At 42.6% G+C, this 23,154-nt stretch overlaps 1 protein-coding gene across 10 annotated transcripts in view; it reads right to left on the bottom strand.

Moving 5' to 3' along the window:
* Positions 1-23,154, bottom strand: part of AKAP7 (A-kinase anchoring protein 7) — a 127,359-nt gene that overhangs the window by 31,953 nt on the left and 72,252 nt on the right. For 4 of the 10 annotated variants that reach the window (XR_012034763.1, XM_072834000.1, XM_072833991.1 and 1 more), the window contains exon 8: positions 3,715-3,783. The exons of 5 other annotated variants lie outside the window; for them this stretch is intronic. Coding sequence is in view for 4 of the 5 variants with exons in the window: in XM_072834000.1 (XP_072690101.1) it covers positions 3,715-3,783 (69 nt within the window). In the remaining variant the exon portion in view is untranslated. Of the gene's footprint in view, positions 1-3,714; positions 3,784-7,587; positions 22,706-23,154 lie in introns of those variants that run through there. One more of the 10 variants, XM_072834010.1, reaches the window with a different exon arrangement.

Here is a 23,154-nt window from a genome sequence, read left to right as displayed (position 1 = left end):
TCATTCTCCTCACTAACAAACATTTAGACCACGCCTCCTCTGGAAAACACTAAGGCAGCCTCTGGAGCTATGAAGAGAGGTACATAGCTTGGGCCCTTCATAGGCAGTGCTTTAAATCTGTGATGAGCTAGCACACACATATGAAAGAGGACCTCAAAGTTGGTGTATCTAAGTACAAATGAGAAGAGCAAAGGATAAGGCTATAGGACTTCTAGGAAGACCTCCAGAGAATTAGAAAATCTAAACATAGACTTCCCTGAGTATAGCTGAACAATATCCACTGTGGTAATTAAGGTTCAAAGATAGAAGTATTCACTGGACATGAAACACTGCTTATCTCAATTTTTATATTAATGTTATGGCATCCAATTGCAAATCATCCGAAACAAAATACCTTGAGATTTGGCTCATATTTATGAAACAAATATGATCCTGGTACCTCATGTAAACAAAAAGACTATATTGAAAAATATCTCAAATGTAAAATAAAATATGTGTATATTGTTAAAACACCTACTTATAACCTCCCAACAAGCAAAAGTCCAGGGCTGGATGGCTTCACTGGTGAACTTGACAAAACATTCAAAGAAGATTTAATACCTATCCTTCTCAAATCCTTCCAAAGAGTTGAGGAGAAAGAAGTGCTTACAAACTCATTTTATGAGGCCAGCAACCCTGAAACTAAAGCCAAAGACACCATAAAAACAAAAAGTTATAGGCCAATATTCCTGATGAATAAAGAGGCAAAAATCTACAATCAAGTATTAACAAACTGAATTCAACAATCCATTAAAAAGATCATATGCCAACATTAAATAAGATTTATTTCAGGGATGCAAGGATGGTTCAACATCAAATAATGTAACATTAATGAAGCGAAAGATAAAAATCATATGATGACCTCAACAGATGCAGAAAAAGCATTTGACAAAATTCAACATCCATTTATGATAAAAACTCAAGAAAATGGGCATAAAGGAAATATACCTCAACATAATAAAGGCTATATATGACAAGCCCACAGCTTTTAAGACCAGAAACAAGACTTGGATGCCAACTCTCCCCACTTTCATTCAACATAGTATTAGAAGTCCTAACCACAGCAATCAGACAAGACATAAAGAAGAAATCAATGGTACCCAATTTGGTAAGAAAGAAGTAAAACTGTCACTGTTTAACAGATGGTACAATATCATATAGAGAAAACCCTAAAAATTCCACCCAAAACTGTTAAAAGTAATAAATGAATTCAATAAAGTTACAGTAACAAAATTAAAATACAAAAATCTGTTGCATTTCCATACACTAGTAACAAGCTATGAGAAAGAGAAATCAAGAAAAAAAATCTCATAATTCCATCAAAAGATACCTAAAAGTAAACTTAACCAAAAGGGGAAAGACTATAAACTAAACTATACAATGTTGATGAAAAAAACTGAAAATGAAATAAATAAATGTTAAGATATTTCACACTCATAGATTGGAAGAATTATTATTGTTAAAATGTCCATACTATCCAACATAATTTACAGATTCAATGCAATCCTTATCAAAATTCCAATGGCATTTTTCACAAACTAGAACAAATCATTTTAATAACTGTATGGAACCACAAAAGACTCCAAATAGCCAAAACAATCTTGGGGAAAAAGAACAAAGTTACAGGTATCACACTCCCTGATTTCAAACTATAGTACAAAGCTAGAGTAATCAAAACTATATGATATTGCCATAAAAACAGACACACAGATTAATAGAACAGAATGGAAATAAACCCATGCATACATGGTCAATTAGCTTATGACAAAGGAGGCAAGAGGATACAACGCAGAAAGGCGAGTATCATCGTTGGTGTTGAGAAACTGGGCAGCCACATTCAAAAGAACAGAACTGAACCACTATCTTACACAATACACAAAAATTAACTCAAAATGGATTAGATTTGAATGTGAGACCTAAAGCCATAAAACTCCTTGAAGAAAATATAGCTGGTAAGCTCCTTGACAATAATGTTAGTGATGTGGTTTTGGGTCTGACTCCAAAGGCAAGGACAACAAAACCAAAAATAAACAAATGAGAGTATACCAAATGTAAAAAGCCTCTAAACAAAACAAAACAAAAGCTTCTACATAGTCAAGGAAACCATCAACACAATTAAAAGGCAACCTACCGAATGGGAGAAGATATTTACCAATTATATATCCCATAGGGGTTAATATCCGAAATATATAGGGAACTCATATAACTCAAAAACAAAACACAACAAAATCTGATTTAAAAAATGGGCAGAGGACCTGAATAGATATTTTTCCAAAGAAGACATACAGATGGCCGATAAGCACTCGGAAGCTGCTCCACATCAGTAATCATCAGGGGAATGCAAATCAGAACGGCAGTGAGATATCGCCTCACACCTGCCAAAATGGTTATTATCAAAAAGACAAGAAATAAGAAGTGTTGGTGAGGATGTGGAGAAAAAGGCACCCTCATGCACTGTTGGTGGGAATGAAGTTGGTGGAGCCACTGTGGGAAACATTGTGAAAGTCCCTCAAAAAATTAAGAATAGAATTACCATGCGATCCAGCAATTCCACTTCTGGGTGTATATCAAAACACACAGAAACACTAATTTGATAAGATACACGCATACTCATGTTCACTGCGGCCTTCTTCACAATAGCCAAGATTTGGAAACAACCTGTTGATAGATGAATGGATAAAGAAGGTGTATCTCTCTCTCTCTCTCTCTCACACACACACACACACACACACACACTATCCAGCCACCAAAAAGAGTGAAAATTACCATTTGCAACAACATGGACAGGCCTTGACGGTATTATGCCACATAAGGTAAGCCAGACAGAGAAAGGTAAATACTGCAGGATTTCACTTATTTGTGGAAGCTAAAACCAACCAACAAAACAAAGCCCAGACTCATAGACACAGAGAACAGACTAGTGGTTGCTAGAGGAGAGGATGGGGAAGTAAAATGGGTGAAGGGCACCAAGAGGCAGACACCAAAGTCCACTTATGAAATAAGTCAAGGAAACGTAGCACGGGGAATCCAGCTGATAACACTGCATTAACTTGGGCAACAAATGGTCACTACGCTTATTCTGTTATCAGTTCCTGAAGTGCACAGATGTTGAATCATGTGTTGTACACACGAAATTTATATAATATTGTATGTAACTTATACTTCAATAAAAAGACACAGACTTGTAAAATTAAAACATGTGCCTTGTTGAAATATATACTGTTTTATTTTCGGTATCACAGAAGATTAGGGCGAGAAAGTAACCGAGGTGCCAGTGTCTCCATTCATTAGCTGTTGCGCTCACCCTTTCAACATCCCTACCCGTGGCTTCTCATCCCATGCTTGAAAACCTTAAACTATTGGGATTTAAACAAAATGGGTGCAACTGCTTTGTGCTGCATTAACTGAAGAATAAACCAAGATGGGTTCTACTATATTTGGCTCTTCACCCCATTACCAAGACTTCTAGCTACACATGCTGGTAACTTTTCACACAAACCTAGGCCTCTGGCACAACTAGTTGATTAAACAATCCTCTTGTTTGCTATTGATAGGTTAAAAGAGTAACACTAACAGATGAATTAAATGGCAACACTTTCCATCTACCACCACCACCAAGGGTAAAAGCAGGATAGAGCAGCTGTGGGAGGGGAGAAGGGGTCACTTGACTCTTACCGCTTGGCCAGCTGGGTCTATTCTCTGTGTACCTCTGCAGGACCGTAGAGGACGGGCTTTCCAACTCACCTGTGTTTTGAGAACGACATCCACAAATTTAAACTTTCATCAAAACCTCATTTAATTCTCCGTAATCTGAGCTGCCCCGAGGAGCCATCATCCTTTACAGCAGAATTGCAGGGTGTAGGCATGTGCATGTTTGTGCTCTGCCTCTTGTACTCCCCGCTGAGCATGTGGCTCCCAGCAGACTAACCAGGCTTCTAGGTGGGGACACAGTGATGAGACCCAGGAGGTACTGTAGCATCCAGCATGGATCAGAAACATGCTGGGCCCTCGCAAATGTCTGCTACGGATTCTTTCACACGTTACCAACACAACGTACGGACTGGCTACCTAGAGTTAGAGCTAATTTATGGCTAATGACTTCTCTGCCACTTTATTCTCAAGCCCCCTTTGTAAGTACTGTAAGACACGTGTTACCAGCAGCACAGCAGTCGGGGCCTGGCAGAGAAGCTTCCCTGAGACCCTCCGGTAGCAGAGAAATTACAGAGCATCAGAAAGCAGCTGATGGGATGTATGATGAGGGTGTGGAGCAGATCGAGAGGAGCAAAACAGCGAAGGAATGTCAAAATCAAAGACAAACACAAGAATGGGGAGGGGACAGGGGAAGGTCAGCAGCCAGTGGGGGTGGATGAGAAGAAAGGGGTGCAAAAGCACTGAGGATTCCAACCGTTAATTTGCACTTCTGAACTAGAACTTTCCTTCAAACACAGTGCCCTGCCTTCATGTCTTTTTAAAATTTTGTAACTTGAGGAAGCAACCCCAAAAGGCAGCATATACCACTCCCTATCAACCAGTATTAAAAAGCACTGTGCATAAACCACGAGACTTTGCACCCCACAACCCCAGATGAAAAAGACAGAGAAAGTGCAAATTCCTCAATGAGGTGAAACTTGACCTCTGTTAGCACCGAGAAGGCTGCTTAGGAGTGGGGAAGGAGAGAAACAGACGGCACAGGAGGAGAGCAGGTGTTGCAAGGGGATGCCTGGAGCAGGGGAATAGGAAGCGGCGCCAGTAACGGAGGAGAGAGAGGGCTTCACTACCCCTACAACCGTCCGCAGCACGGTTCCCCCCGGGTACAGATGTTCTCGACCAATGACTCCATCGACCAAAACCCTCAGGCACCACAAATAAGTCATCCTGACAGATACCTGAAAAGTTTCAGGCTGCCGAACTACTGCCGATGCTCAGTGTAAAAAAAAAAATGAACAATTCTGCTGTAAATTCATCTCAGGTTTTAAGATCAGGACCGTCATGTATTGTACACTAGCATTTTCACAAGTAAAATTCAGATAACAGTTATCGGCTCTTGTTAATAATCAAATGCTCTAACGTCTCCCAACATTTATTCCAAAGCACTCCCAGAAGATTTCTTATAAAAACGGGCATATTTCCCAAGTGAACAGGTATAGAATGTGTATCAATTTTTTAAAAACCTGTCCCTGGCGAGTTTCCTAAAGAACCAGCAGCAGGAATTATAAGCCAGATGTGGACCTTTCAGGGTCTGAACCAGATATCGTGAGAGTCTACAGACCTATTCGAATTTACTTAAATAAAGCCCTGATGTGACAGAAATATGGCTGCAAATATGGTTAACTATGGACTACAAACATTTTATGGAAAAGGAACTAAAGATTGAGCATTTGGGGGCAACCCCAGTATAAGGCAAATTCTATTCAGCTCCCTAGTTAAAACGCCAGCACTGTGTCAAACAAAGCCGAGATGTGCGTGAATACACGTAATTCAGAGAGGAAAAAAATTTAATGCAAGTGTCATCAGTTTAAGTTCTGCTTTCCAAACCATAAGCAGATGTTGACTCTGCCTGGCCTTAGCTTTAAAATATGCATCAGGCTTTTGCTGGGAAGCAAAGCGGCATCACTTGTTTGGAGACGTCTTACAGTTACACCTGAATCCCCTCCAAGGAGAACAAAGCACAGGACACGTGAAACTACCTGCAAATGTGTAATATTCATCAGTTTAGAGCCAGCTTTACTTCTCTGTGTGCTGTTATCCAAGCACTGCTCTGAAAACATCCCCATTCCCGATAAGAAAAACGAAGCCCTGCTTACACAACATACCAAACTGCATGCAGGGATTTAGAGAAAGTCCAACTAAACTCTGGCTCTAGACCGTGTGATGAGAATTGAGCTGTAGGATTTTAGCAAAGGGCGAAAATCAAGAATGAGTTTCCAGGATTTTGGATTTTTACCGCAGCCCATGCACTGGCTTCCTGCGCTCTGCAAACCCGTGAATTAACTACATACCTACAAACCCTTTTAAGCAGAGCACAGGAGGAATCGCAGCCCACTATTCTGTTACCCTTCCCGGGGGAAGAAAACACAAACTGGGGCTGGGAGACAAGCACGAATGCCCGCTGCAAGCACACTTACTGATCTTTTCCTCATCTCGTGAGAAAGGGAAGCAGCAGAGCTGGCCCATGGCCCCGGCGCTGTCCCCCGCGCGGGGCTCGGCTCCCGGGTACCCCAGCGACCCGCCGCAGCTCGCCCGCCCGCCGCTGCTCTGCGCCCCGCGGCCTCCTGCAGCCCAGGAGCAGCCCCGGGCGGGAGGAGCCAGCGCGGAGGGGGAGGGGAGGAGGGAGGGGCCGGGAGAGAGGAGGAGGGAGAGGAGGGGAGGGGGAGGCTCCCGGCTGGGGGGAGGGACGGGAGGGGTTGGGAGGAGGGAGGGAGAGGAGGGCAGGAGGGGAGAGGGAGGCTCCCGGCGGGGGGAGGGACGGGAGGGGTGGGGAGGGGTGGGGAGGGGAGAGGGGAGGAGGGAGAGGAGGGGAGGAGAGAGGATAGGGGAGGGGGGAGGAGGACAGGAGGGGAGGGAAAGGCTCCCGGCTGGGGGGAGAGACGGGAGGGGAGGGAGAGGAGAGGAGAGGAGGGGAGAGGAGGGGAGAGGGGAGAGGAGAGGGGAGGACGAAGAGGAGAGGAGGGGGCAGCTCCAGGTGGGAGCAGAAAGGCTCCGCCTCCCGCAGCTGCAGCCGCTGGGGGACCGCCTGGGGCAGAAGGGACCACGTGCTCTGGCTCCCGCAGGACCGCCCCGGCCTCCTCAGGACCCCCAGGGCCCCCAGGACCTCTCAAGCCCCCCAGGACGCCCCCTCAGGACCTCCCCGGCCCCCCAGCACCGCGGCTCCGCCTCCCGCGCAGCCCGCGGCCCCCAAGCTCAGGGCACGTCGGGCCTCGCCCGGGGTCGCGGGGGGGCGGGGGAGGCGGGCCCCGCGTCCGCCGGGAAGGGGGGGGAGCGGCCTCGCCCCAGCGCCCTCCGCCCCTCGGCCTCTCCCGCCCAGCCCCGCACCTCCGCCCTCCTCGGACTCAGAGCCCCGCCGCCCGCCGAGCTCGCAGCCCCCGCCGCCGAGTGCGGGGTCACGGATCCGGGGCCCGGAGAATAGCCCCGATCTGGAAGCCCGGGCGGGAAAGAGCAGGGGCCGCGGCCGGGCCCGGAAGGCTCCCGGGTCTGCACCTTCGGGGCGCGGCGACCGCGGGCACGGCCCGACCCGAGCACCGACCTGGGGGGGCGGGAGGGAGGGGAAGGACCCAGGGGAAGGGACCCGAGGGACCGGGTTTCCTTACTCTGCACCAAGGAAAGAACTATTCCTAGTGAAGCCTCGTCATTGAACAAAACGCGAAGCCCTGAAGGCCTGACCACCACCCCTCACCCCCCACCCCCCACCCTGCTGCGGCCCAAGACCTTTGGAAGCAGCAAGACAGAGGCCCCGGGGGCTCCGCGGTCGGGCGAATAAATAAAATCTTCCAAAAAAAGAAGTAGGAAGCCAGAGGTTTGAGTCCCAGACCCGTGGGGTACCAACCGCTGGGAAATCCTGGCCTGAGTGTGGGGGCCTTCCTGTGGACCTCCAGGCCAGGGAGCTCAGGATCAAGTGTTTAAGTCATTCCAAGGCAGACAGTCTGGGAGCAAGGCAAGGCCAGAGAGCGGGTTGAGAACCTGTCCCCACCTGCACCTGCGTGCACCTGGTCCCTTCAGCTTGGCCACCAATCTCCCTCCTCCTCGGGTTCCAGTTTCCTGCCCCGGAGCTGCCCTGCCCTCGGGGCAAGAAGGCCCCTCCGTGAATGCCGCCCCCAGGGGCCAACACTCTTTCCTGAACCCAGACAGCAACTTCACTGTATTAACTAATTCTTTTTTTTTTTTTAATTTTTATTTATTTATGATAGTCACACAGAGAGAGAGAGAGGCAGAGACACAGACAGAGGGAGAAGCAGGCTCCATGCACCGGGAGCCCGATGTGGGATTCGATCCCGGGTCTCCAGGATCGCGCCCTGGGCCAAAGGCAGGCGCCAAACCGCTGCGCCACCCAGGGATCCCTAATTCTTTTTTTCTTAAAGATGTTATCTATTTATTCATGACACAGAGAGAGGCAGAGACCCAGGCAGAGGGAGAAGCAGGCTCCCTGCAGGAGCCGGATGGGGGACTGCATCCTGTGACCCCAGGGTCAGCCCTGGGCTGAAGGCAGGGCTCAACCGCTGAGCCCCGGGGCGCCCCTATTAATTAATTCCTATTGGCACTACTTCTGACAACATGTAATTAAGAATAAAAATAAAAGTAAACCTCAGGATATTCTGCAATATAAGGAGGAAAGGTATATATATGGTATATTTATATAATATAATGTCATATATATGACAGATATATATATAATATAACGTCAGATTTATGTTTCATAAGCATTAACTGAATCAACCATAACACGAGATTAGAAAACAACTGAAAAATTCAAGACAGGAATTTTTAAACTGGCTTTTAACTGTGCAAATAATTAGCATATCATTTAACCTCTCCTCGAGGACAGGAGTCTGGTTCCCAGCACTAAGGTTCTTCTCTGTTCTGGAAGGCTATGGTTTCATGCTGTAGGTTACAGCTACTCTCAGCCCAGGATTTCCAGGAATGGTCTTCACATTGCAAACTTCTTTTTTTGATGAAGATGATTCACTAAATACACAATTAAATGTAATTTCTCTTCTACAGATTTCATAAGAGTCTCCATACACCCAAAATTTTCAACTCAAAATAATAGAGACATTCCTAGGTCTGCATTTTTGTTAGTTTGAGAAACAAACCATAGATAGGTTGGGAATAGTGGTTAAAAAAAAAAAAAAAAAAAGATTCCCCACTGCCCCTGCCATCACATGTCCCTCCTCAAATTTGAAGAGCTACCCTACAGAACGACCTAAAAAGTAGTCATCATTTCCCCAATTGTTTGGGAATACAACAGGGTGTAACCGACCTGAACAGCAGAGGATCTGAGCCCCTCCCCGCCCTTCCCTCTCTCACAAAAACAATCAAGTAGCTGAACAAGAATAAATGCTAAGGTTTACTGGGCACTTACTATAGCCAGGCCCTTGCTCACTCCTTTACATTTACACATTCGTTTCATCCCTACCACAGTTCTGTGACGTAGGTGGCATTTCTATCCCTTATTTACAGCTGGAAACAGTTGAGCTCAGAAAAGTAACTAAACCAAAACCTCTCAGACACTATAGGACGACAATGGGATTTGAACTCCCATTTTTTCGGCTGCACAAAGCCTGAGCATCTCACCCCAGAGGTCTTAGTATTAAACACAATTTGCATGTGGTATCAGGTATACGCCTTATGAGGCAACTTACTACAATTTCAGAATGTGCAGAAAAGTAGCTATTTAACCAAGCTCAACGATAATATGTTTAAATGTCTTGGTTTCTCATGTTTGGTCACCAAATTCCTTTATTAGTAGGGCAAGAGTAATATAATCGTCCTCTAAGGCAGAACCCTTACTAGAGCGGGGGCCTAGCTCTGGGGCCTGCGCACCGTGGGGAGGCCTGTCCAGAGCACAGAGACCCCAGAATGGCCCCTGCAAGCAGGCACCTTCCAGGGGAAACAGCAGCTCATCCCACTCATGAGTAACCCCTGAGAACATTAATGGGATTTTATTAGGAGATTAACAGACTCCTTTCAGTCACTAGAGAGATGTACCATAACTAGAAGATTTTTTAAAAAGTTGACCCGAATGAGCAAAATACCTGATACGATACCAGGTTCGTGACTTTATTATTTTTTTTTTTTTTTCCAGGTTCGTGACTTTAAAGCTATGACTTTTCCGCGTTTTCTTTTCTCACAGGCCTCGCTGTGAACAAACTGTTGCTGGGACGGATACCTGTATGTTGCGGTTGCTTGGATTCTTGTTAAAATGGTAGGAGGGGAACCAAACAGCAGGAGGGGGTGGCAGCCGCCTCTTCCCCATGGGCTGTCAAGTATCAGCTCTGACAATATTGTCTCTACTGGGAAAAGAGAATTCTTAACTATGACCCAAACTCTATTCTCTGTATCACTCGGTGACATTATTTTCAATCTGAAAACATATATATTTGAATTTTGGAGCAGCCTCACTATATAAAAATCTGACTCAAAGTAAAGAATAAGTCTCACTGTAAGATTATGAAGCTGTCCAGATCACCACCTCTTCTGAGGCCTCCAATTCATCAATTAAAGCTGGGTTTGACAATTTACAGAAATGCGTGAGAAAGGAAAGAAAAAAGTAAATGTTCCTTTATTAACCAGAGTAGACAGAAAGAGGACATTAAACCATGAAGTGTAAAGAAAGGGAAAAAATAATTTTAGCCTCTTAGGAGGGATATGTCTCAGGAGACATGCCTTCAAGCATAAGGGACACACTTTGGGAAGATTTCATTATACAGAAGATTTCATTATTATATTCATTATTCCGTAAGGCACACTTACGGAAACTGTTATGCCAAGAAATGTCACGGTTTCAGTGAAAATGTACCTAAGTTCAAGAAATGCTTGACAATTCATGAAAACGCGACTCATAATAATTGGGATGCTCTGGAATATATCGCAATTTTTTATGTTGACATCGGGGTGCCAAAAGACAGTCAATCAGGGCCTGAAGAAGGCTGGATGCATATACTCAATATTGTATTCTGTTTCTCTATGTTCTTAGAAAACCAAACTTCAATTCTCGATAATCAATCCACAAAGCATATATCATCCAGACCCAGCAGTTGCTCCTCTAGTCTTTACCTCCTGCTACATGTTTGCAGCCGTTTTGTAACCAAAGGGCAAGGTTCTGAAGCTACATGATTAAATATTGATCTTTGAGAGCTGTTCTTATGAATGTCTGTAAGGAAAAGAGGCTGAAAAAGTTATAACTGAAAAACTTTATGGATTACTTATAAATCTCATGGCAAATCCTGTTTTTAATTTACTAAGTAAAAGAACCTTGATCTAACTATGAAATTTGGAAGCCAAGAATATTGTTTTATTACCATGTTACTCATATTTTCTTTTTTTTTTTAAAGATTTTATTTATTTATTCATGAGAGACACACACAGAGAGAGAGAGAGAGAGAGAGGCAGAGAGAGAAGCAGGCTCCATGCAGGGAGCCGACGTGGGACTTGATTCCGGGTCCAAAGGCAGGTGCTAACCCGCTGAGCCACCTGGGCTAACCCCCCAACTTTAAACAATGTATGTAGTCGTGGCCCTTCCCTTAATTGCTAATTAGGGAAATTAAATTAGGGAGGAGAACTTATCTTCCTGCTCAGGGAACAGACAACAGTAGAACTCTTGAGGTAGTAGCCTGGAGGAGGGGCTGACAGGTCACATGATTACTAGGACGCCTCCAATCTCTATTATACCATGTTATCAGGTCACTTTGATTGCAGCCACTATTTATTAAGCACTTGTGTGTGCTAATAATGATGACCACAGAGGCTCTCGAGGTGAAGTTAACTTTTGAGACGAGGATAAGTGAGAGAGGAAAGCCAGGGCCAGATGGGGTAGGAGGCAGACATCTGCAGGCGGGAGGGGCGGGGGCATCGTGGTAAGTCCCACTGGACGGTTCTATTAAGGCGACGCAGCAACAGGAGAACAAAGGCCAGCAACAGTCGTCTGTTCCAGTTAGCTGCCGTTCAGGCCTGCTTCCACACTGTCCTTCTTTTCAGGCATTAACAATGAAACCACAAAACCTGACATGAGTTATTTAACTCAAGGACAAGTTAAATGATTGCACCTTTTTTTTTTTTTTCAAAAAGCAAAGAATATACTTAATCTGCTGGCCAGTATTTGTATTATCTGACATAGCTGCCTTCTTATTCAACTGCTTTTAATCCTTTAATGCCCTGAGCCTTTTGAAGACAAAGCAACATCCTTCACAGCAAGGAAAAATGTATTTCAGGAAAGCCAGGAGGACCCAATGAGTAGATTTTATTCACAGTTTAACAATGTAAACAGCAAAAACTTGGTTGTAATGGTTTCTAATTTACTGGGGGTTTTCACAGTTCCTAATTATTCTTTATCTGGAATATCCTCAATCTATCTTTAGCTCTAAAAGTGCTCCACTGGGATCCCTGGGGGCTCAGGGGTTGAGCATCTGCCTTCAGCCCAGGGCATGACCCCGGGGTCCTGGGATGGAGTCCCACGTCAGGCTCCTTGCATGGAGCCCGCTTCTCCCTCTGCCTGTGTCTCTGCCTCTCTCTCTCTCTCTCTCTCTGTCTCTCATGAATAAATAAATAAAATCTTTTAAAAATAAAATAAAAGTGCTCCACTGCTTGACCTTGGGCAAGACAACAGTCACATTGCCTGCTATATAAAAGACTGAAAGATTTCAAATAAAAGGTGTTTTAATAACTCCATGCACTATTATTCAAGTTTTTTTTCCCCCTCTAATAACAGTGAAAGGGATGAGGAAGAATGAAATTAAATCCCAAAATAATGAAAAGGAAATTCTCTTATAGTAGATGAAAGGTGGTGAGATCAGGATTGGCTTTGGCAGGTCTCAGTACCCGCCGTGATCTGCTGGCCCAGGGTAACATTCCTCCGCTACGCGATGTCAGTGCTCATTCTGTTTATGGACACTTCTAGCGTTTGATGACTGTTGTTTAAATACCCATAAAACCAGGGCACCTGGCTGGCTCTGTCCAAAGAGCAAGTGACTCTCAATCTTGGGGTCAGAAGTTTGATCCCCATTTGGGTGTACAGATTATTAAAATAAATAAACTGAAAAAAAAAAGTTTAAATACCCATAAAACCAAAATACTGACAATGTGTAAACCAAAGGCAAAAGAAATGTAGATAAATTTAAATGTCCTTACACCTTTGCAGTCCCAAGGACTAGTACTGGAGATATCCCCCAAGGAACTCACAACTGCCTTAATGTCAATGCTTTGCTTAGAGGCAAAAAAAAAAGCAACCTTCTCTTGGCATTAGCTGGGTCTTAGCTAGGTGACCTTGGGGATCCCGTAGGTCCTCTTTAACAGATGAAAATCCTTTTGGAGACTTCCTTTATCTCTGCTTTTCCCCACTTAAAAGTAGATAATCAATAGCTCCTCACGATCCCAGTGCAGCTCTTTCTGCTCAAAGGTCCTGTTCCTGTGCTTTAATAAAACCACCTTTTCTTGCACCAAAAACGTCCCAAGAATTCTTTCTTGACCGTTTACTCCCGAACCCCAACATCACATCACTATGACTATTTTCTGTTAATACATTTCTTATTTCACATCCAAAATGTGTATCTGGTGCATGCAGCTGCTTAGTAACAAAAAACTCTTGATTCAAACAGTTAAAAAATAAAGAAACTCGTTATCTCCTATAATCAGAGAACACAGTGGCTTGAAGGTGGTTACTTCGGTGGCTTAACAAGATTGAGATTCACCTTTCCGGTCGCCCATACACGGTACCTATGTTCGTTGGCCCCTGGGGTCCCCTGGTTCGGATGGCGGCTAAGTCCTGGCGTCACATGCATACCCCGTAATTTCCAGCTAAAAAATGACATTCTCTTCCTGATGAAGTCTCTAGGTCTCACCCAAAAGACTGTTGTCTGAGGCCCCAAGTGGGTTTCCCCTCAAATATCAGAATTGGGTCACATGCCACTTCCTAAACTGATTCCGGGCAGGAAGAACGGGATCAGTCACCAGCAGGCCTAAGCCGGTGGCCGATGTCACCCCCCAGGGAGGGAGGAGGGAAGACAAGGGATGACCATGACCTGCTGGTGGTCAATTAAGATTTAGTAGAGTTAGTGAAAGGGCCGATGAATAATTTTGCATAGCAGGAAAGGTTAGAAGCTCTAAAAAGTAGATAATTGAAAAAGAATGCCATGCTAGGAAAAAACAAAGAGCAAAACTAAATGTCGCCCCGTATAGCTGGGGACAAGCCTCCCGGGCAATGAGTAGACTCCGATCTTCAGTCCTCGTGGTTTTTACCAGAACAAGCTTCTCTGCAAAAGAAGCAAACCTGCACCGTAAAGGAGCATTTTTTTTTATATATATATAAGATTTTTACTTATTTATTTGACAGAGAGACAGGGCACGAGTGGGGACAGAGACGAGTGAGAAGCGGACTCCTGGCTGAGCAGGGAGTGGGATGCAGATGCGGGGCTCCATCCCAGGACCCCATTCCCAGGACCCGGGATCATGACCTGAGCCACTCGGGCGTCCCCAGGAGGGGACGTCTTTATGCCACAGCTGTCCTGATCCCATAGACCAAGAAGAAACAATGAACAGATGTGTCATATTTGCTTAATCAACTTCCACCACCTTTTATTTTAGGCCCTTGGTTTCAGATCTCCTTCCTCCCTCGGCAACAGTCACCCTGGGTGCTAACCTGGTGTGACGCCCCAGGCTCCCAGTGCCCCTCCGTGACGTCATTCACACCCACAGCTTTAACTACGCACCTAATGCTGCCGAATCCTAAATCCATCTCCCGGATGGGTCGTCTATGCCCCACATCTCCTCTGGGGAAAGTCACCTCACTGGGCCACAGGTATTTTAATACGTCTAATAGGTCAAAAATCAAATTCATCTTCTTGTCTCCAAAATCTGTTTTCTCTTTTATCCCCAACATTGGTGGGGGCCCTACCGTTGACCCAGCGGTCACACCCCAAATATGGGAGCCCTCCTAGACCTCTCCCCTGCCGTAATCTGCCAGGTCATGACCTGAGCCCAAGGCAGACGCTCACCCCTAAGCCCCGCAGGGGCCTCCCCTTAACTCCCTCTTCAGCCCTCCCTGTCCTAGGCTTTAGGATTCTATACACATTGGGGAACCTGGTGGCACCATTGGTGAAGTGACCGACTCTTGGTTTCTGCTCAGGTCGTGTTCTCAAGGTCATGAGACCGAGACCCACACCAGGCTTTGTACTCAGTGTGGAGTCTGCTTAAGACTCTTCTCCACCCCCTGCTCTCTCTCCCTCTCTCTGTCTCCCTCTAAAATAAACAGAATCTCAAAAAAAGGAAAAAGAATTCTACGGACACTGTAATAAACACGGCAACAATGGGCCCTAACAGTGGGCACGGGTGAGTGAGCGCGGAGGTGAGTCAGGCACGAGGCCAGGTGCTTTCCTTGCAGTAACTCATCCAGTCGCCACAGCATCCTCACGAGCGGACCATCATTATAAGCCCACGTTATACTGGGGAAAGGGCCGTTGAGTCATGCGTGCAAGGCTACCAAGCTGGAGGGTCTGTCTCACTCTGGGAACGTCTGGGTTCCTGTGCTTCTCCCTCCCTAGTGTGGGCACTGGCCCTCCACTGTTCTACATCCTCTCTTAATTCCTTAGTGCTCCGCTGATACGGAGATGAACTTCGTGAGCTTTACGTATTTGTCTCCTGTGACCTTGTCACATTATCAAATGGGGTTTTACAAAACCACACTCCACTAAAGGGGACAGGCCGCCAACTTCGTCGTGTTTTTCCTACAGCCAGGAAAAAAATCAAGAGAAGTTTTTTTTATCCTCCCGTTGTACTTACATATATAAATGACATAAATATATATGCAATGGAAACTATCACCTAAATACGTAAGTTAAAAGCACGATATATATCCATGCGTTTTATTTCTTGAATGCACCAATATTAATCACAGGCCATTAAAGGAAAGCATTAAGAGTAACGCAAGTCTGTAACTACCTGAAATGGGTGTTCTGATGTTAGGACAGTAAGCATACCATGGCGATAAGCATTCTAATAGGACCACAGCTCATAGAGGACATATTACTAGTACAGCTATTAATATGAATAACTAACACTTTTATGACATTATGTGTTAGGCACCGTACTAAGCACCTTTAGACCATTAACTAATGTGGTGAAAACGTGTATTCGGTCAAGCGATAGGCTAGTGAGTCATAACCTTTGGCAACCAGAAGGGTCTCCTACACTAGTTTTACAGCACATCTTAGTGCCTTGGTTTGACCATGGACTCTGCACTCTAATATTATCATCCACGTAGTGTTTTTTTTTTTTTTCTTTTTACTAGAAATTCAGTATTTACTTTCATATTTTCTAAAATACACTTAAAACCAAAGGCTCTACAAGTAAATCATAAAATAACACAAATTGCTATTGCATCACTCTCACACCGATGCTTATTGTCAGATCGTTATATTCACCGCAGAGCACTGCTCCTTTAATACTCAGGGTTCCTACGGCACCTAATATAAATCGTAAGGTTTGAAACCAGGCCAACAGATGGTTGCATTTTCAAAATAGCCTGAGCCGCAGCTTCCACTTTGTGTTAGCATCAAGATTAATAGCTGATACGCCAGTTAAAATACAATGAGCCATCACTAAGATTAATTTTCTCAGTTACTTAATCTGAGGCTTCCTCTAACTCAAGCAAATGTAAAGAAATAAGCTGAGAGTTCCAATTATCAGTTGCTTTTTATTTTTACTAAGGGTATATGACAATGAAATTTCAAACACTTTCTTTTTAGAAGGCACAGTTCACCAAAGAAATGCTTAAGAGGAGGACAGTTATATTACGAAAGGGAACAATATGGGCCCTTGAGTAATTTTAACACATCAAAGGCTCCCCTTTTTCAAGAGCATTCTGCTTTCGAGGCAAGATGACACAGTCCCAGCCAAATCTGGACAGTCTTGGCTTTCTTTCTTCTTCCTTTTTTTAAATCCCAGCCTAGTACCCTCACAAGGGTACATTTAAATGATCAATTACATGGTCACTCAATTTCTGTGTCAGAAAGTAAATAAATAATTAAATACTCTGTACTCAGCAATGATTAATTTACTTGATAATTTTGAACAGAGGAAATTTCCAACTGCTCAAGTTTTCAAGTGAAAAAAAAAAAGTACAGTTTTCTCAGATGATAAACTGTCTTTTCACTTCTCCCTCTCCTAACACGCTTGAAATAGATCCGTCTTAATTGGTCTAAGCAGAGATGAAATTTTCTTAATCATCTTCCCTGTCAGCCTGTGCAGAAGAAAACAAGGCAAACTTTTGGTCCTGCCCACCACAAAAGAGACATTCTATATTATAGAATCTCAATTTCACATAATTAGGATTTTTAAATGAGTCATTTGTATAGATATGCTACTGTCAGTCTGGGGTGTTTTTGCACTTGTTACATTTTTACCACAGAATTAAATGGAAACTAAAGAGGGATGGAGAAAATAGTATATAGCTGTGCAGCCATCAAAATTAATTTGTTGGGAGGAAAGGTTGGAAATATTGATCAAAATTGGGTTTGGAGCGGGGCACCTGGGTGGCTCAGTCCATTGAGCATCCAACTCTCGATTTCAGCACAGCTCATCAGGGTCCCGAGTGAGACCCGTGTCAGGTTCCTGCTCTGAGTGTGAAGCCTGCTTAGGATTCTCCCTCTCTCTCCCTCTCCCTTTGCCTTTCCTTCCCCCACTCATGATCCCATGCACTCTCTCCATAAAGAAATAATAATAGTAATTAAGTTTGGAGAGTTGTCTGAGGATTTCATGGTTTTCTTGGACCATGAACTGAAGCAGCAATTTGTAAATATTTTGGCCTCAGGAACACTTTACAGTCTTAAAAATTACTAACAATCTCCCCATCTTCCTGCCCAAAGAACTTTAGCTTATGTGGGTTATTGATTCTCAATATTTACTATATTCAATATTAAAACAGAATTTTCTGAAAATTTACTAATTCATTTCAAAATATAAACCCATATGATAAGTAATAAAATATTATTAAGAGCATTTTTATGAAAAAAAACTATATTTTTAGTTAAAATAATTATAGGGTAGCCCGGGGGGCTCAGTGGTTTAGCGCCGCCTTCAGCCCAAGGCCTGATCCTGGAGACCCGGGATCGATTCCCATGTCGGGCTCCCTGCATGGAGCCTTCTTCTCCTTCTGCCTGTGTCTCTGCCTCTCTCTCTGTCTCTGTGTCTCTCATGAATAAATAAAATCTTTAAAAAAAATGTTTGTTTTTTTTTAAAGTCTTTACAGTGAGAAGAATGGCACAAATTTACATTTTTGCAATTTTCTTTAATGTCTGGCATAATCATAGACAACTTTATCCTCTTGTCTGATTCTGCTTTCAGTCTGTTGCAATATATGGTTTCATTTACAGCCTAAGAAAATCCAGCCTCACATAGATACAAATTTTTTAAACAGGGGAGAATAATAGCCTTTTCGGATAATCGTGGACAGTCTTCTTTGATATTATACCCAAACTCAACAACCTGTAGTTTCTTAAAAGTTGAGCTGCAATATGGAATCTTAAAACTTGATAACTTTTCTTATTCTTTACAGTCAAATATTTTGGTATCTTGAACTTTCAAAGGATCTTTTATCTATCCACATCTTTATAACACTTATTGGTCATTTAAAAAATACTGAGTTATGCAGATTTTCCATATTTTGACATACTTCATTACACAACATCCAATGAAAACCACATTAGGGTACCTGGGTGGCTCAGTCAGTGGGGCATTTGACTCTTGATGTCAGCTCAGGTCATGATCTCAGGGCCACGAGATCAAGCGCATGGCAGGTTCTGCACTCAGCAGGGAATCTGCTTCAGATTCTCTCCCTCTGCCTCTCTCCTCCAGCTCACTCACTCTCTCTCTAAAATAAATATATCTTAAAAAAAGAATTTAAAACCCAAGGGAAGTGCAGCTCTGTAAATTATCAGGACATTAAATCATTCTTAGATAAGCACAGTGAGGCACATTTTTCTACAGCAAAAAGTAAATGGTTCACATGAGAAAACTAAACAGTCAAGCATACGTCTATCGCCAATACTCCTTCCCACAAAGCGGACCTTCAAGAGAACATGTTATTTAAGCAAAACAAATATTTCCAAAATAAACATTTTAAAAATTTGTTATTTATCGTTGATCTAAGTTTCAGATTGGAAGGATTCTAGAAAGCTCTAAGATTTTTGTGCTACTTATGTCTTTCACTTAAGGAAGAAAAATTGTTGACTTCCTTCTCTCTCTACCCCTTCATGCTGCAACAGCCAATGGGTCGATTACACGGACAATATTATCTTCCATAAAGAAGACCCTCATACCTACAAACTAGGTGAAATCCTGAAGTGGACAACTCCGTGCTTTGGGAGCTCTGTCCTAAGGGGAAAACATACTGAAGATTAAGCCATCAAAGTTAGGGCACGTGGGTGGCTCAGTGGTTGAGCATCTGCCTTCAGCCCCAGTCGTGGCCCCAGGGTCCCGGAATCGAGTCCCACATCGGGCTTCCTGCATGGAGCCTGCTTCTACCTCTGCCTGGGTCTCTGCCTCTCTCTAGGCCTTTCATGAATAAATAAAATCTTAAAAAAAAAAAAAAAGCCATCAAAGTTAGAGCTGAGGATTTCCCCAGATGTACCCCTGAAAGTCTTTATCTTCTGACTGAACCACCACCTAGAAACAACTACTAGAAATCCCCTGGTGAACCAAGTCAAACCTTTTAAGACTGACATGACTGTCTTAGCCGTCCAGGTCTCTAAAGGGGGATTCTCAAGTAAGATACATTTGGATGGAATAAATTCATTGACTCACATCACTTAGACTTCTCATAGTGTTTCAGCCCATAGAGTTTGAATCTGGTATCTTGCTGGTATCTCTGAATCTGGTCTGACCTGGGGGGCATTGGATATAGCCTGAATTGACTATAGTTGCATCGACTTAACTTACCTAATCATGACCCTTTTTTCTCTTATAACTATATCTGTGCACAACTAAATGCTTCTATTTGAGTCAATGGCTGGCCCAAGCCTAACCCCCTCATTGCCTCCGTGTTAGAGTCTGAAACTAATTCAAAGCCTTATCTTCAGGATCCAATCCTTTGTCATTATGTGAAGTACTAAACTGCATCCTCTTTTATCCCACATCTACTTACTCAGTATTTTTTTATTACGTATCCAGTGTCTCAGTATGTTTGACTGTGTGCATCTCCTTTCCTACTCCTTCACCTACTCCTCTACACATACCTAGCAAGCTCCCTGCCATAGTTCCCTCTGCTAACTAGACTGCAGGTTCAGTCAGTACAGTTTTTGTAGTGTGCCTCCATTCATTAATATTGCCTCCAGCCTGCTCCCCAACTCTTTGCTTCTTTCCCCCATAAATCACACCTGCTGCTCTTGGAAGGTGTCCTTTCCCTGCTCTTCATCTGTCTACTCAGTCTCATCCTCTTCTTCCGAGCTCTCCTCACCCCCACACTAGAAGGTAAAATCCTAAGTTTCTTCCACTGCGTCCTCACAGAGCCCACTACTGTTAGGGGCAAACCCCTGTTCATCTATTCCTCCTTCCTCTCCATTTCTCACTGCCCACTGACTGTCACTCTTAAGGACTTCTCTGTATCTCACGATACCAAAGAAATGCACACATGCATTGTATGTGCTTAATAACACTCATTAAATCAATGTTGAATAATTATTTAAATCAAAAAATAGTTGAGGTTCCCAGAAAATAATGGTTTTCACCTCTACTTACAAAAGTAATAACAAAATATGCTGGCCTGCAAAACAAAAAACAAAAATCTCTAGACCTTTCCAAATTCCCCACTGCCTCCTCTAAGATACGTCTGACGGCTGAAAGTAAACTAGTCTTTGCAAGCATTAAATTGCTCATCAACCTTACAAAGGGCGTCATTTAGTCAATTCCCTTCCCTAAGGAAATACAAAAGGAATACAGCTGCCGGAGAAAGATTAATTCACCCAACTCTAGTAAGTAGCTCACTGAGAGCAGCTTCTACCACTCTAGGGTATCTGAGCCATGTTTCATTTCTGGTTTCACCAAGAAAACCTTTTTTCTTTCTAAGTTTGAATTTTTGCCAATTAATGCAGTTAGGTTTACAATGAGTTGGAGCCCAATATTAAGTAATATTAATTAATCTTCACCCAAAGTTTGGACTATGAGAGAACTAAATGGAGAACCTTTTCTGGTATCTGAAAATATGAACATCACCTCCATATCCTACCAAACTCCCCTAACACTCACATAGAGGTATATGATGGTTGAAGATGGAGAGGAAAATGCTCGGCCTGGAAATATAAAGCAGGCACAGAGAACAGCAATAACTGGCAGGGGAAATCCAAATGCAGATGCCTCTAGGAGCCAAGCATGTAGTGTGAATGTGTTCAGCAAATTTATGGTAAGAACAACAGTGAGGGGGTGATAAAAGGCAGCTACCTCTAAGGTCAGTGTGCCGACAGCCCCATCCAGAAAACTGTTACCATGCAAGAATGTAGAACTAGTGTCACATCTTCTGACTGTTCAGAAGACAGCGGGAACCCAGATTTTTTTTTACATAAAATTACCCCAATGTTGGCAAGTTATTAAAATTAGAAAAAAATAAAGCAGAACTCTGTGCAATGAAATAAAAAATGAAAGGCTGCTAATTTATGATCTCTGGAACACAGAGTTGGGGGTCTAGAAAATATTTTAAAATATATTGCTAAAATGAAATCTCTGCTTCATTCTCACTTTTAGTGACTAGATTTCTGTATTAATCTTCTGGGTTTGAGCACTTATATTAATGATCATATCAGGTAGGTTAAAAGCTCAAATGCAAAAGCAACAACAAAAGCACTGGAAAAAATATAAATGAGTATGTATCAAATCTCTGATTTGGAGATGACTCTTAGAATTAAAGAAATCACAGAGGAGTTTTTAATCTATAGTTTAACAAAACTTAAGAATATTTATTGTGAAAAATGCCTTGTGACCAAAATTAAATGTAAAATAAAATCTGGAGAATATTTGAGCTGATATGACAAAGGGCGAATTGTCTTTACTGTAAACAACAAAACAAAACAAACAGAACCTTCAGAAACTGATAAAAGACACAAAAATAATAAATTCTAGCACCTTATTAACAAGGATGATTTGCTGTTGCCAGCTTCTAATCCAGTTCAAAGCAGGGCTTTGACATCTAGGGCTGAGATATCTGCCAAACCACACAAGTACAACACAATGAGCTCTCAAAAACCTAAAAAGTACTAGAAGAAAGGGAGTGCCACAAAAGATCCAACAAATAGAAGAATTCATACCTGAGGAACTAGAGATTTTAAAAATATGAAAAGTCCTGTTTGGAAAAATGTTTATTTAGCTCTTCTATCCATTTAAAAATCAGATTAGTTGTATTTTTGTTCAAAATGGCTAATAGACACATGACAATGTCACTCACCATTAGGGACATTGCAAATCAAAACTACAATGCCGTATCACCTCACACTTGTAAGAATGGCTATCATCAAAAGACAAGAGGCAACAGGTGCCAGCAAAGCTATGGTGAAAATGGAGCCCTTATGCACTTTTGGTGGGACTGTAAATCAGTCCAATGACTATAAGAAAGAATATGGAGGTTCACCCAAAAATTAAAAATAGAAATACCATATGACCCAGTAGTTCCCCTACTGGATATAAACCCAGAGAAATGAGAATAGGATTTTGACAAGCTATATGAACTCCCATGTTTATCACAGTATTATTCACAATAGCCAAAATATGAAAACAACCTAAATGCCCAACAATGGATGAATGGATAAGAAAGATGTGGTACATACACAAAATGGAATATTATTCAGCCATCAAAAAGGAGGATATCCTTCCACTTGCAACAACATGGATGGGCCCCAAGCACATTATTTGCTAAGCAAGGTAATTCACAGAAAAACAAGTACTGTATGATGCCACTTATAGATGGAATCTAATAAAGCTGTAAAAAACAATAAAATGGTGGTTCTCAGAAAATTGGTGGGTAGGAGAGTAAGATTAATAGTATTTTATGGTGTACAAACTTATACCTTATTTACTACTTGTAAATAAGCAATCAAGACCTAATTACAGTATAATGAATATAGACAAAAATATTATACTGTAATTATGTAATGTGATAAATATCATATTACAACACATAAAAATGCCAAAGTAAAACCTTGTACTCCTTAAATTTATACTATATATCTAATTTATTTTAAAAATAAAAATGAAATAAAATATTTTTAAATACACAAAAAGAATATTAACAATTAATTATATTAAAATCCTCAAAGAGATAAATGAAAGCATAGCATCCATGAAGCAAAGAACAGAAAAGGAAAATATGAAAAAGAATCAATGACAAATCTTGGAAATGAAGCATATAGTCATTGATGTTTTTAAAAT

Source organism: Canis lupus, chromosome 1, assembly GCF_048164855.1.
Source record: "Canis lupus baileyi chromosome 1, mCanLup2.hap1, whole genome shotgun sequence".
Taxonomy (NCBI): domain Eukaryota; kingdom Metazoa; phylum Chordata; class Mammalia; order Carnivora; family Canidae; genus Canis; species Canis lupus.
Note: the sequence above shows the minus strand (reverse complement) of the source record. Positions and strands in the feature narration are given on the sequence as shown.